The sequence below is a fragment of the Silurus meridionalis genome, chromosome 6 (assembly GCF_014805685.1).
Source record: "Silurus meridionalis isolate SWU-2019-XX chromosome 6, ASM1480568v1, whole genome shotgun sequence".
NCBI classification, from domain to species: domain Eukaryota; kingdom Metazoa; phylum Chordata; class Actinopteri; order Siluriformes; family Siluridae; genus Silurus; species Silurus meridionalis.
Genome location: NC_060889.1, coordinates 27,186,514 through 27,201,785, shown reverse-complemented (window position 1 = coordinate 27,201,785; position 15,272 = coordinate 27,186,514). Strand labels below are relative to the sequence as shown.

General features: G+C 38.5%; 1 protein-coding gene across 1 annotated transcript; it reads left to right on the top strand.

The window, feature by feature from the left end:
• Positions 1 to 12,384: 12,384 nt before the first annotated feature.
• Positions 12,385 to 13,995, top strand: foxq1a (forkhead box Q1a). Its single transcript, XM_046851866.1, has one exon. The coding sequence runs from the start codon at positions 12,545 to 12,547 to the stop codon at positions 13,496 to 13,498; it is 954 nt and encodes a 317-aa protein (XP_046707822.1). The 5' UTR covers positions 12,385 to 12,544; the 3' UTR covers positions 13,499 to 13,995.
• The last annotated feature ends 1,277 nt before the right edge of the window (positions 13,996 to 15,272 follow it).

Below are 15,272 nucleotides of genomic sequence, written 5' to 3'. Positions count from 1 at the left end.
AATAAACAGGAGATAATGTATATTGCAAATGTTAACGACAAAAGTATTGGGACACCCGACTTTTCCAGGATCTACAGAACATTTGTCCATATTTTCAAGATTGTAATTCATGGCTGCATGCTAATCAAAGCCCTATACAGATAGCACCTCTTCTATGACATTGTGAATAGCATGAATATCAGCAAAGTTCAATAAGAAGGAGTTATTTCTTTTTCTACTTGTTGAACCCACTTGTCTATTGGGTATACATAAAAAAAACCTAGAGCAAAACATAAGATGACACACACAGGCAACATTTACACAAAGTTCTTAAATGACATGGGAACAATGCAAACATCATCCGGGAAGATGTTAGCACAATAGCGATGGTTTCAATTTCACTATACAGTTCAGTATAGTCCAAAATACCTTCCAGCCAATGACGTTGTAGTCCATCTCTGCCCTGGCGAAAGCGAAAACACTGTGCATACTGTACATTTCTAGGATATCACATATGAGATCAATATGATTAAGGCTATTCATTCATTCCTTTAGAAGTTAGTGCTTTAACCTGATCAGGGACTCTGAGGATTTTATACCAGAAATATTACGTGTGAGGTGAGAGTACAGCTTGGAAGAGACAGCAGTTCATTTCAAAGATGAACTTAAGTAGCAAAAGCTTAATTTCTTTGAGAAAGAAATGGAGAATTTGGAAGAAATCCTGAGCTCAGGACAGAACCTGGAAACTCTAAAGTAGTCAGGAGGCAACAATCCACCACCCTGGCATGGTGTCATTATGTAAAAATGTTGAATAGTTTAAATATGTGAGGTCCTGGGTGGGAGCTGGTCCTCATTACTTTTTAAACACCATGTCTATAATGTTTACACACTGTTCAATGCAAACGAGAGAAAGAAAGAAATCATAGCATCGGATGAAAATGCGCAAAACCAAAAGGAGCCGTTCCCACCGACTGATCTCACGTCAACTATGGATTCCACGATATTACGAACGTCAGCTGTTTACTCAAGGCTGCTCCATCAAAGGGCTGTGTGATTAAACACGGGGCCTCCCCTGCAGGGTGTTTGAGTTTGGCGTTTTTACTCGTACTGTTTGGTTTCACCATTGGCTTCCTGAAGCTCCATTGAAGACTGTGTGGCACAGATCTAAAAGAACGGTGACAAAAGCTCCGTCTGAGGCCGTGCGATCAGACATCCTGTTTAATCCCTTTTATGAAAGCTTGTGTTTTCTTTAAACAGATCAGACGCGGTGATCTGTATGTTCCATGCTGCACTCTTGAGACTTTTAAATAGTTTGTTTGTACAGGATGTGCAAGAATGGTATTATTTGTAAGCGCATTTTTTGTTTGTTTGTTTGTTGATAATCTTTACTTGACCTTTGACACAAACCAATCAGTTTATGACTTTACAACTAAAATTCTCATAACAATCAAGGATCATGTGGTCGTGTTTGATTTTATTTAATACCCCAATATCCAGAGGAAACAATAGAAAACCCTATAATCAGTGACGTGCCAAAGAAGATAATTGGCAATGGAGCTGAGGAATGGTCTCAAATCTTATGCCATGTATTCTCCAGCCACTTGGGGCAGTAGCTTGGGGTTGGTATCTTTGCAAAGAGCAGTAGCACTAAGCATTGACTAAAAGAGTGGCAATAAATGATTGCATATAAGGTCATGAGATCAAATCCCAGCCACAACAAGCTCTGAAGCCAGAAAAATCTGTAAAACAGAAAGTCACAACATTCCATAATATTCCTGCCTATATCCACAATCGAGACTGTACAAGTCTGTACAACCTTCGTCTTTCTGGACCTGCCTGTTTCATCACCTAATGAAGTTCTCCTCAGTTGGAAACCATTCAATGCTGTGGAGGATAACTCAGCTCAAAGATTCAATTTACTGTTGAGGGTTTAAACTCAAGAACGATGAAGATGGATTTGGGCTGTAATTAATATAAACAGTCTGCTACAATTGATTAGGGCTGCATTTTTGAGGTTGGTTTCTCTCAAGGTTTTCCTCCTCAGACCATCATCAGATTTCCCTCACCGCCATCGCCACTGGTTCTTTCATCAAGCATTTCCATTTCCATTATTTGGTAGACAGAGTGACTTACAATTTATTTTATTTATACAACTGAGTAGTTTAGAGTTAAGACCCTTACTCACAAGGGGAGTAAATTATGATGCAATACATATATATGTAAAATGTAAAAAAAAAAAAGAAAAGAAAAATGGAAATAAAAAAAAAAGAAGAAGATGTTATTTAGGACCTGGACTCAACTGGTTTAATTTGGATGCCAAAGCTCCATTCCAAATCCAACATATTTTTTTCTTTCTTTTCAAAAGAGGCTCTCTGATTTATACTAGCTGGCCCTGGTATGTACAACACAGAGCAGCTTTGTGAATATTTTTTTTTCCCCCTCGATTAACAGAATCGAACAGTGTTAATGGTTGAAAAAGCAAATAACACTTGAGCACTGTTCATTCTCTTAATGCTCAACACATAACGGCATGTGAGATGAAAGTATAATCCAAATAAAATCTTTTTTTCAACAGTAGTCACGCAACTCCCCATTCGCCATCCCCTAACCCCCAAACACCCCCCAACCAACCCCCAACCCTAAACCATTAGGCCTCCTGTCAAATATGGACCTGATGAAGCTCTTTCCAGGAGATTGACAGCAGAGGAGATGAAAGTCATCAATCTTTCTCTACGTGTCCTGTGAAGAGCGCCCGCTCTCGAAACGAAGACCTCGGAGAAGCCCGTCATCACCCCTATGCTCACGGTTGTTTACGTTCAGGCCTGCTGGTTGCGCGCTCCAAATTACTGGAAACAATTTCATCCTGGAAAGCCACGCGTAAACACAATGGGGGGAAATTAGAGGGTGCACATGTCTGTAAGCTCCGCTGCCACGCTCTGATTTACAGCAGAACCTGGCCTGCACTGCGCCCCGTTGCAGACCACACTACACGCACTGTTTATTTGGACATGGCGGCTGAGAGCGAGCTGAGCTCCAGGCCAGCTCTTTATGGAGGAATACCCATCACAGAAAATCACTCCTTTCCTCCAGGGCAGCCGCAGGGCAACGTCGGGATGAAGCGGGATCGAAGGAGAACGCAGAGTGGAATCGGATCTCTCCGTAGACCTGGTCATGAGGACGTTCTTCCTCTAACGCTTTCATAATTAATAAATAAATAAAAATTTAATATGTATAATGATATCAAAACTGACACCAAGGAACATTTCCTATTACAGGGATTTACACAGTAACCTACAAGAAACCTGTTTCACACATTATTATTAGATTTCTTACGATTTTTCACAATTCTTATGCTACTGTTTTATTAAACTTTACTTTTCTATTTATAAATGATTTTTTTTTAAAGAACACATTTTTTCACGTGATTCTTTTTCTTTATGGTTGTTCACGTCAGTTTATTTGAAACATTTGAAATTTATTTTTGTCTTTTTAGGACAAAATTATTAATCAAATTTCCACTTAAAAAAATAAAAAATAATAATCACATCTATTCAAACAAGATTTTATTTTGATTTTACATGAAACAATTTTTTTCTTTTCCACACAAAATCTTTTTTTTAAAATCCCTTTTTTTTGTGTGTTTGTTAAATTAATCTCACAATTTAATTTGAAAATAAATGTTGAATGAAATTTTTTTTAAATCTTTTTTTTTTTTAATCAAATAAATTTTTTTATTTTCACGATTTCTTTTTTTAATTGCAATATTTAATTTTTTCTTGTTAAAATTCACACACACACACACACACACACACACACACACACACACACACACACACACACACACACACTTTGTTTTATTTATTATTGTATATAGTGTTTAATCACCAAACCTTTACTATATATTTAAATGATATATAATTATAATACAAACGTATAATAATCCAGAACAGTAAATCCGAGACGTCGTTCTTTTTGTTTGCTTTTTTCTGCTCAGGGAAAAAGAGGTATGAGGTTTCCTTCATTCCAGAAAATGCTGCATCATGATGAATGAGCGGTGTTTACAGTTCGCTTGTTTGGTTGCTTCACATTTCTGAGAACCAGTCATCAGAGACAGGCTTTTTACTTGTCACATGAACATTACAGCATAGAGAAATTCTATCTTCACATATCTCAGCTTCAGGGTCAGCCCTTATACATTGCCCCTGGAGCATAGAAGGGTAAGGGCCTGGCTCAGGGGCCCCCAAAAGAGTGTCAGCTTGGCGATTGGTGACTGTTGAGTCTCCACTTTCCTCATAAATAAACACTATTGAGAGTTTTTCAGTACTCACACGTCCTCTAATCATTATTTTTGACATTGAAGTACATTATGATGCATCGGCTGTGAAAATGAACCCTGATTGGGAATTTCATGAGATCTGACACCTTCGCCAGACTTGACAAGAACGAGAGACCAGTTTCACTACAAGCGGGTTAATGAGACAAAACAAACAACTCTACTCATTTTTGAGATATCTGAGCATCCAGTGTTTGCTCAGTGGCAGTTATTTTCATGGGAGAAGAGTGTTTACTTTACAGCGACAATTCTGGAAATTGTTGTGATGCTTGACATTTCACAAGAGGACTCTCTTTCTTTTTTTTTTTCCTTTTTTTTTTTTTACTGGAAAATCAGTTGAATTGAAAAAAGGTACTGACTACATCTGGATAGATTTTCCTAAAGGGATAATCACAACAGATCTTTATAGGCAATTCATTTCGTCAGTGCGATATCCTTCTATTAGTGTGTGTGTGTGTGTGTGTGTGTGCAGTGTCTCTGTTTTCTCTCAAGCGTCACACCCTGAAAAAGCCCAAAAGTATTTTTTTTTCTTTCAGAAACAAAGAAAAGCACTGTGTTTGAGTCATTTTGTGTACCGCGCCATAGAGGCGTTTGCTGCTGAACCCTCGATCCTGTTTGGCCAGAAGCTGTTAATTCATTTTCCGGAACAGAAGCTCGGACAGTAGTGCTGGCTTTCCTTCAGATCGCAGGTTTATATTCAGTAGGTAAACTATTAATAATGCATGCTGTGATGGAATCGCTCTCCAGGAGCAGAATCTGTTTATAGTTTACATAAGGAGTCTCCAGTGTTAGTGCTGTGCAACTGTGAGGTTTCAGGATGGACCAGTTTTGTGTGTGTGTGTGTGTGTGTGTGTGTGTGTGTGTGTGTGTGTGTGTGTGTGTGTGTGTGTAGTGAGTATGTGTGTGATTATGTGTGTGAGTGTGTGGGAGAGTGTGTGGTAGAATGTGGTAGTCTGTGATTGTATGAGTGTGTGTGTGTATATGTGATAGTGGTAGTGTGTTGAAGTGTGTGATTATGTGTGTGTGTGTGTGGGGGTGGGGGGCTATGATGCTATTAAACTATTACAAATACCACTATGCAATTTTACAAATATGTTATTTAAAAAAAAAAAAAAAAAAATTCTTTAAATATTTGTTTAATTTAAATGAGGTCTTATTTGAGTTGTGCTGAAAAGAAATAATAATAATGAATACAAATAAAGAAAGAAAATCTGAAATAAATAATAATGCAATAAATATTAATAATAATCCGTTATAATATACTGAATAATAATAAAATATATAATAATAATAAAATAATAAAAATTCAATCATAAAAAATCTTAAAGAAATAATAACAATGTTTGAGTCATTTCAATACGAATGAATAATTTGTATTTCTCTCTGTGTGTGTGTGTGTGTGTGTGTGTGTGTGTGTGTGTGTGTGTGTGTGTGTGTGTGTATACACTGTATATATGATGGGTATAGCCTATAATCATATACATATGATGCTAGTCAGCTCTTAACCGGTGCGTTGTTCATGCTAAAGTGAAACAAAACCGTAAATCAATTATAATATACAACTAATATACACTATATGGACAAACCGTTTGTGGAACCCTGACTATAAGATCTGTATGTTCTTTTTGAACATCTCATTCCACATTTAATTCTCATTTCAACTCTTCTGGAAAGATGTTCACGACATTTTGTGGAGATTTTGTAAGATCTCATTGAGCCACAAGGCTGTTAGTAAAGTGAGGTACTGATGTAGTTGAGAAGGTGAGAAGGTCTGGGGTGGAGTCAGTGTTCATATTCATCATGTACAATAGGATTGGAGCTCTACAGCAGGAGATCTTCCACATCTTCCAACCCATGTGAAGCAGATCTTTATGGAGCTTGTGCACTGTAATTCTGGAACAGGTTGGGGGTCTCCTAGTTCCAATTGTGTGGCAACAGTTTGCCACATATGAGTGGAAAAATCTCAATACTTTTGTTTGTATTGTCTGTAAAGAGTATTTTCTTCAGAAACTGATAGCGATACGCCACTTTTTCAGTCTACCACCCATCATTCAGGACACTTTAGTCACGTACAAAATCAGACATACATGAACACAATGACAGGTGGATCCTTTTGCTTCCAACAAAGGAGGTTCATTCTCAGCAATAAATCCTTTGGCTTGTTTTTTTTTTTGCGGAGCAGCTTTGTAAAAGCCTCGGATGTGCGAATCGTGTGACCGAGTGACGTCGTCGATCCGAGTGGCATCGCACCTCGAGGGCGATCCCAAACAGCGCGCGAGACGTGCCAGAGGAAGACAAAAGCGAACAACACGGACACGTTGTCATCGTGATGCAGGATTACGGCCGAAGCTTCGAGTCAACACACGGCTCTCGTTCAAAACACTGACTTCACCTGAGCTTGGGGTGTCATCAGCGGTGAAAACAGATTAGCCCTGCTGAGCCGTGCTTTCATTACACCACACACACACACACACACACACACACCTTGAAAAAGAACATGGTGGACCCTTAGAGTGGCAGCCAAGCGCTTTTGTCAGTGATTAATATCCTGCTCATATTTTCCTCTGTGATAACACACGAGATCTTCAAAATAAAGAGTTAATGGCGAACAAGGCGATTAGCCTCGCGTAAGAATGCCGTCAGTCAGAAGACAGGAATGCAGACGTCGCTGCTACACGAGCGCGAGATAGCAACAGTGTGTGAAAAGAAATGCGAGGTTGGTGCCATCAGAAAGGTCACAACCGTTTCACGATTAGGGTGCGAAGCGTTCGTGCAGGTTTTCTCCAAGGCATGACCAGGAACAACCCCCGGATCACAAACACACACTTCCTGCCTACTGCCATTGTGTCGTATAAAAGCCTCGAGCTGGGTTTCCACACAGGCCTTGTCGTTTTCTACTTCTATACACTATCACTAAGCCAGGCATCGAAACTTCTGCTTTTAAAACCTGCTGAATCACAACACAATAAAGACACTTGAAACAAAAAACATTTACACAGTTCAACAAATAACGTCTTGTCAACACCATTCTTCACAATAATTACAAGTAGGATTTTCCTTTTTAAACAGTGTTTTTAGAGACACAACACGTGACTCAAATTTTCATGTACATATTTTATTTTGCTTTTTGAATTAATGGTTAATGTTTTACAAACGATCCACGATTCGTTTTTTATAAATGATACACTTATTTTCATGTGACTATTACATTTTTTTTTTTTTTTTTTATCTGATTCATTTCTTTTCAGGCACTAAAACACTTGCCATGTTTAATTTTATGCATTCTAACATGTGATTCGTGATTTTACAAATGTTGCAATCATTTTCATGTGATTTTCTTTATATCATTTATAAAAAATATTTTATAAATGATAGCAGTTTTTATATAAAAGAAAAAAAAATATTTATTTTCAATTGTAATTTATTAATTTCATTGACATACAGAATACTAATATATGATTTTATTAAAAAAAATTTTTTTATATATATATATATATATATATATATATATATATATATATATATAAAATTAATTAGGCTTTAAATCTCATGTGATTCTTTTTTAAATATATTATTCATGAATTTTCACTTTGTTATAATATATAATATATATATATAAATTATTGAAATAAATTAATAAATGTGTTGGTTTTTTTGTCCCCTAAAATTTATTTACTTTTTTAATTAAATAAATAATATTATATTATATTTTTTAATATTTTTTAAAATATTTAAAAAAAGGTTTCTTTTATTTTTTAAATTTCTATTTTACTTGACATAAGATTTTGCACAATGTTCTATGTATTTATTGATTTATTGATTCATGTATTTATTTGTTTGTTTATTTATTTGTTACCATGATGGTAATAAATAGTGGAGCTGTACCCTTATTATTATTATTATTATTATTATTATTATTATTATTATTTATTTATTTATTTATTTATTTATTTATTTTTAAATAATCATTTCACATCAGTGAATTTCGTTCCTTACTCATTTTTCCGGAAGTTTTTTTCCTGGCATGATTTCTTTATTTTTATGGTTCTCACAATCTCACGTGACTTTTTTTGTAGTCACTTTCAGGTTAAAAGTTGAAATGCACAAACCATACAGTACATTGTTCATGCGTTGTTGTTTACATACTAACATTTACAGAAAAGAAAAACTTGCATGGAGCAGAATCACGTGAAAATGAAATGTGCGTGATTCGGTTACAGAGTTACAAAAGGTGACTGTTTGGGTTAAGGGCCCAGGTTACCATCCATACAGCTTCCTTTTGTGTGAAATCAAAAACAAAATCCGACCCGCATGCCCTCACTTGTTCAAATTTGTCTGAATCTCTTATGACATCAGGTTACACACTCGAGATTGAGCCAGCGATTAAAGCCACTCGATACATTCCCGTTTCATCCCTGCTCTTCTTCTGTGAAGATTGATTCGCTCCGCATTTCAAAAAAAGTGCACAAAAACCATCTGGCTGAGAGACAATGGCGTGACAGCGTGTGATTAGCACTTTACCACGTTCGCCGTCTTTCAGAAGCTCGAGAATGTCACCGATGGCAAAACGCATGTTATTACTCCATACACTTGTGTCAGACGTTGCTATGATATATCACAGTCATGCCAGGGCACGCTCACTCCCTCACACTGATTTCAGATGCAGACTTAACGCTACATTTATCTGCTTTTATTTGTTTTTGGTTTTCTTGGAATGCTCTGCATACAAACAGTTATAATTACTGTCAGTTACTGTCACTGTCTTTATTTCAGTATCTAAAACTGGAAAGATAAATCATCATTAATTATCTGTCATTTCATCCAACTGTGGATTCAAATTCAAATTCAAACCATCGAACTGGATCCGAATGTGAGTCTTTACTTTCAGAGATTTCTAGTGTTCATGTGCACAACCTTTTTCTGTGTCGCTTTTAATGACGAAATGGGGCACGCTGAAACCCTTAAAGGAAGAAGTGGAAGAAGAAAAATGAACAGAAAAAAAGAAGAAGAAAATCAAGAGGGACAAGAAGTAAGAGGCAGAGAAACAAAAGAATGGAAGAAGGAAATCAGAGTGGAAGGAAAGAAAGAAAGAAAGAAAGAAAGAAAGAAAGAAAGAAAGAAAGAAAGAAAGAAAGAAAGAAAGAAAGAAAGAAAGAAAGAAAGCACTCTATCCTTCTAAGGTTATTATTTTGGACACAAGGACATGCTACAACTGATATAAAAAAAAAGAAATCAACAAATCAGAATCCATTTCTGAGTGATGGGATATAAACAAATATACAATATTAACAATGAGATGAACTTCCTGTGGAACGTGTGAAAAATGTTTTAGGTCCATTGCTTCCTAAAAAGAATTCTTCTTTGAAACCCTCTGCCATTAGGAAACATTATTGGTAACGCAAACTGTTCTGCATTGAAAGTCATCAAAAGGACAAGTAAGGGGATTCCTTTCAATAAACACTCTTCCCCTATACACTCCTTTCCATAAACACTCTTCTCCTGTACAGTCTTCTCCTATACACTCCTTTCCATAAACACTCTTCCCCTATACACTCTGTCCCTATACACTCTTTCCCTATACACTCCTTTCCATAAATACTATTTTCCTATACACTCTTCCCCTATACACTCCTATCCATAAACGCTCTTCTCCTATACACTATTTCCCTATACACTCTTCCCCTATACACTCCTTTCCATAAACACTCTTCTCCTATACACTCTTCCCCTATACACTCCTTTCCATAAACACTCTTCTCCTATACACTCTTCCCCTATACACTCTGTCCCTATACACTCTTCCCCTATACACTCCTTTCCATAAACACATTTTTCTCCTATACACTCTTCCCCTATACACTCCTTTCCATAAACACTCCTTTCCATAAACACATTTTTCTCCTATACATTCTTTCACTATACACGCCTATCCATAAACACTCTTCCCTATACACTCTTCCCTATACACTCTTCCCCTATACACTCCTTTCCATAAACACTCTTCTCCTATACACTCTTCCCCTATACACTCTGTCCCTATACACTCTGTCCCTATACACTCCTTTCCATATACAATCCTTTTCATATACACTCGTCCCCTATACACTCCTTTTCATATACACTTTTCTCTATGCACTCTTCCCTATATACTCTCCTCTATATACACTCTTTCCTTTTCAATCCTTCCCCTATAAACTCTTCCCCTATACACTCTGTCCCTATATAATATGTCCCTACACACTTCTTTCAATAAACACTCTTCCCCATACACACTGTCCCTATACACTCTTCTCCTATACATTCATCCCCTAAACACTTCTTTCCATATACACTCTTCCCCTATACACTCCTTTCCATGTACACTCTTCCCCTATACATTCTTTCCCTATACACCCTGTCTCTATACACTCCTTTTCCTATACACTCCTTCCCTATACACTCATTTCCTATACACTCTGTCCTATTACAATCCTTTCCCTATAAACTATTCTCATATACACTCATTTCCCTATACAATCTGTCCCTATACACTCTTCTCCTATACACTCCTTCCCCTATTCACTTCTTTCCCTATACACTCCTATTCCTATACATTTCTTCCCCTATACATTACTATCCATTCTTCCCTTTATATTTGTCTTAAAACAATTTACCTCCTACACTATTCTTTATAAACTGTTTTCTATACACTCTTCACTTTTCCTCAGTCACTTTTCCAAATACACTTTTCTTAAGACACTTTTTCATTATACATCCTTCCCTATACATTCTTCACAATACCCTATTTACATCCATATACTTTTCCTAATACACTTTTTCCCATCCCCTCTTCCCTAAAAACTCTTCCCTGAAGATTCTTCTCTATTACAAATTTCTCTATACACGTTTCCTTATACACTCTACTTCCATATACACCTTTCTTCAAACACTTTCTCTAGAAATGTCCAGAGCTCAATGTGAAAATCTCTTTAGGAAAATCCAGTTTATATGCTTATGGTTCTTGCATTGAAGGACAACCAAGGATAGATCTTATTCAACCTTTTTCTCCAAAATGTGTAGCTGCACTAATACTCTCGCAGGAAAAAAAAATCCTGTTTTTATCAGTTGTGTGAGACCCACAAGCTTCAGCCGAGCCCAACGTGAAATGTTTAACCGATTACACTGTTCTGAAATACATACACAAATCCTGAGAATGATAATAAATAAATGAAGGAACGCACAAGGATTCAAGATCGAATGAAGTTGCAACGACTTACGAGGAAGATTCTCAAGAAAATCTTCATCCATTGATTCTATTTTTAATTCCTCATTCCTCAGAATAATAACTCGAGATTTCTTGTGGAACAGTAGCACCATATAAAATACCGTTCATTCCTCGTCAACGCCTCTGTGCATATTTGCTGAAGAAATCACTGGGACGCACTGGGACATATTCTTCTGAAACCTGTCAGGTCCATCCGTTATTGACACAAGATCTGCCTATGCCTTTCAAAAGGTGTAATTTAAGCCTGAAAACACATACACACTCTTACACACACACACAACCTGCATGGTGACCTCCACACCTTCTATGCACGTTATTTAGAGCATATCTCCAGTCAGTAGTCATAAATAATTTCGACAAGCCAATAATCTTTACAGGCTGGTTATATAAACCTGTTTGAAATTTTTGGCGTAAAAAATACACACACACACACACACACACACACACACACACACACACACACACACACACGTGCCATAAAAGTATGTCTGGTTAGTGTACGCCACCTGCTTGTGTTTCATGAAATTCCTTCTCTGTTAAGGTGAGTTCACAGGTAAATCAGGTGATCTAGAAAAGCATCTTTCAAAACAAAGCTTGCAAGAAACATCATTGCTAATGCAGAAAAGTATGAAGTGGGTGCATTTCTTTCTTCTCGTGTGTTTTCATTCTTTTGGTTTATTGAAATTAACATTTAATTTATTGCCTTTTTCCTCTCGTGCGTCAGGTTGAATCAAGCTCGAGGCTCCGCCTCCGTAGGCAGGTCTCGAGGTGTCTGGAGCTCTATATTAGACAGCTCTCTTTCATATATAACATGTTCTCGCACTTGTGCAGGTAGACCTTCAGAAGCTCTTACAAGTTGGAGAATTGTTGAACCTTGCAAAAAAAAGACTAAGACACCTCTTTTGGGGTTTTGGTATACACCCGGGATTTTGATTCTTCTTCTCCTTCTGAGAGCAGGACTTGCGATCATGAAGCTGGAGGTGTTCTGCGGCGCGCATCACCACGCCAAAGCGCCGGAGATGTGCAGCGACGCGGAGACCAGCGTGCCGTCCCCGCTCTCCGGAGAAGACGAGCTGGGCTCGGACGGCGACTGCGCGGCGCACAGCCCGTGCGCACCTGTCGCGTCCTCCTCTTCCTCTTCCTCCTCCTCATCCTCCGCAGCCACCGCTGCCGCAGCGCGCATCGAGGGCAAAGACAAGGGCAAGCCGTACACGCGCAGACCCAAGCCGCCGTATTCGTACATCGCGCTGATCGCCATGGCCATCCGCGACTCAAGCTCGGGCCGCCTGACCCTCGCCGAGATCAACGACTACCTCATGCGCAAGTTCCCGTTCTTCCGCGGCGCATACACGGGCTGGCGCAACTCGGTGCGCCACAACCTGTCGCTGAACGACTGCTTCCTGAAGGTGCTGCGCGACCCCTCGCGTCCCTGGGGCAAGGACAACTACTGGATGCTGAACCCGCATAGCGAGTACACGTTCGCCGACGGCGTGTTCCGGAGACGCAGAAAGCGCATCGGCAAGTTAAAGGCGGGCCGCGAGCACGACGAGGACGCAGGACGGGCCGCCGCAGACGCGCCTTCGACGACGTCCAAGTTCACGAGCTCGTTCGCCATTGACAGCATCCTGAGCCGCCCGTTCCGTAGGAGGGAGCAGCCGGAGCCGTGCGCGCCTGAGGACTTTGGTGCGCCCGCGGCGCCGTTCCACGCTCTGGTTGGCGGCGTGCACGCGCTCCGCGCCTACGGCATGATGGGGGTCGCGTTGGATGACTTTACCGCCGGGCTGCGGCATGAAAGAGACTTTCCCGGGGCGCCCCTCGGCTCAGAGCGCTTTACGCTCCCAAGGGCCACACCAGCCACCATGCGCGTCTCCACCAAAGCCGAAGCCTTCCATCCGTTTCAGATTGACTACTTATTATCCTAATGGCGCGCCGGGACAATGGCTCATATTGCACTTTAGACGTACTACTTAATGTTTATGGACCCGTTTTAAACAAAATACATTTCATCACGAAGTGGACTTGCTATAAAAATGCACAAATGCAGGGAATTGATTTTCTCCTTGGCAGTAAATACTGTTGTATAATAATGTTATATCTTGTATTTATGATGTGCTGTTGGTCAGTTATTTTTCTTCTCTTGTGTGTTTTTGCTGCAATCGGGATTTGACCTGAGATGAAATATCACTTTGCTTGTTTTGTCATCTCTCAAAGCAATGGCACTGACAGCTATGCTGTTTCCTGGGATGTTTTATTTTATTTTATTTTATTTTTTAGAATTAAAAGGTCAGCTGAAAGGTACAATGAGATGCTCGGCTCTGCCTGTAAACTGGACAGCAATGCTAATGTCTACTGAAAAGAATGCATGCGGATTTTTTTATAATGAGCAATAAAAATTTATTTCTGTAGCAAAGAAAACAAATAAACGTGGCAATTCATTCTTTTAATTTTTTTGTAATTCATGAGACATAGGAAATGATGTGATGGAGTTTTCAAAAATCAACAAAGCAAGGATGGTGTAATTATATAGTGTACACGAAAGCAACAAACAGACTGAAAGGGGGAAAAAGCAAAAAGTGTGTGTGAAAGAGAAAGAGAAAGAAAATTACATATTCAAGTAACAGTACTGATCCGCTGTAGCTAAACTAAAAAGACTGTCTAACCCAGTTATCTAACCACACAGAGATCCTCAAGGTTATATATTGTGCCATATCATTTTTTAAGGTCAAGGTTAAAGGTTTGAGCCGCTGTCTGTGGTCCTGAACCCTAAACAGGGTCACAGTCATTAATTCCTAGATTTTGCTTTATTTTTTTCACACTTTTACTATCATCAAACTAAGTTTTTTCGTGGAAGCGTTACATTTTCAACAATATCATGAAAGCTTTTCAGAACTAACTGAAACCATGTTTAAATCCACCTTGTGTGACCCCAATATGAGGACACACCCCTTCAAGAACCTTCAATTAAAACTCAAGGTTTATTCACCAATTAACCTGAGGGACATCTTGGCTTATTTTGAGGACAGGAATATGTGGACAGCTGAGTATTTGGTATATGCTTTAAAAACATCCATTCCATATTCAGTCCCTATTTGCTATTAATCTGAGAAGGGGTTCCACTAGATTTTGTGAAGATTTGTGCCCATTCAGATACAATAGTGTTAGTAAAGTCAGGTGCTGATGTAGATGAGGTGAGGAGGCCTATGGTGCAGTCAGTGTTCTAATTTACAACCCATTTAAAGCATATTTTCATACTTTCTGGAACAGGTTTTTGGGAACAATTCATGCTACCACATTCAGAGACGTCCTGCACAATTACGTGCCTCCAACTTCATGGTAACAGTTTTGGGAAAGAACCACATCTGGCTGGAAAAGTCAGGTGTCCCAATACTTATGTTTAGATATTGAAGCTGAGAAATCTGATCCGTATCATAAATATGACATCAAAGTTTTTTATTTAGCAGACAGAGCAAATCATCTGCCAGTGTCTACAGATATAATCTGATCTGATATGTAGTTTGGACACACTCCTACACACACCCTTACAGCAAAGTGCTATAATCATCTGTCAATATTATTTATTACATTATAGTCTAATCATTACACATTTTCACCTGGATGATGTGGTTAGATAATAACTTTTACTATTATGTTGCAAATTTAATATTGAAACTCTTCCTCCTGTGAAAAAAAGGAAGT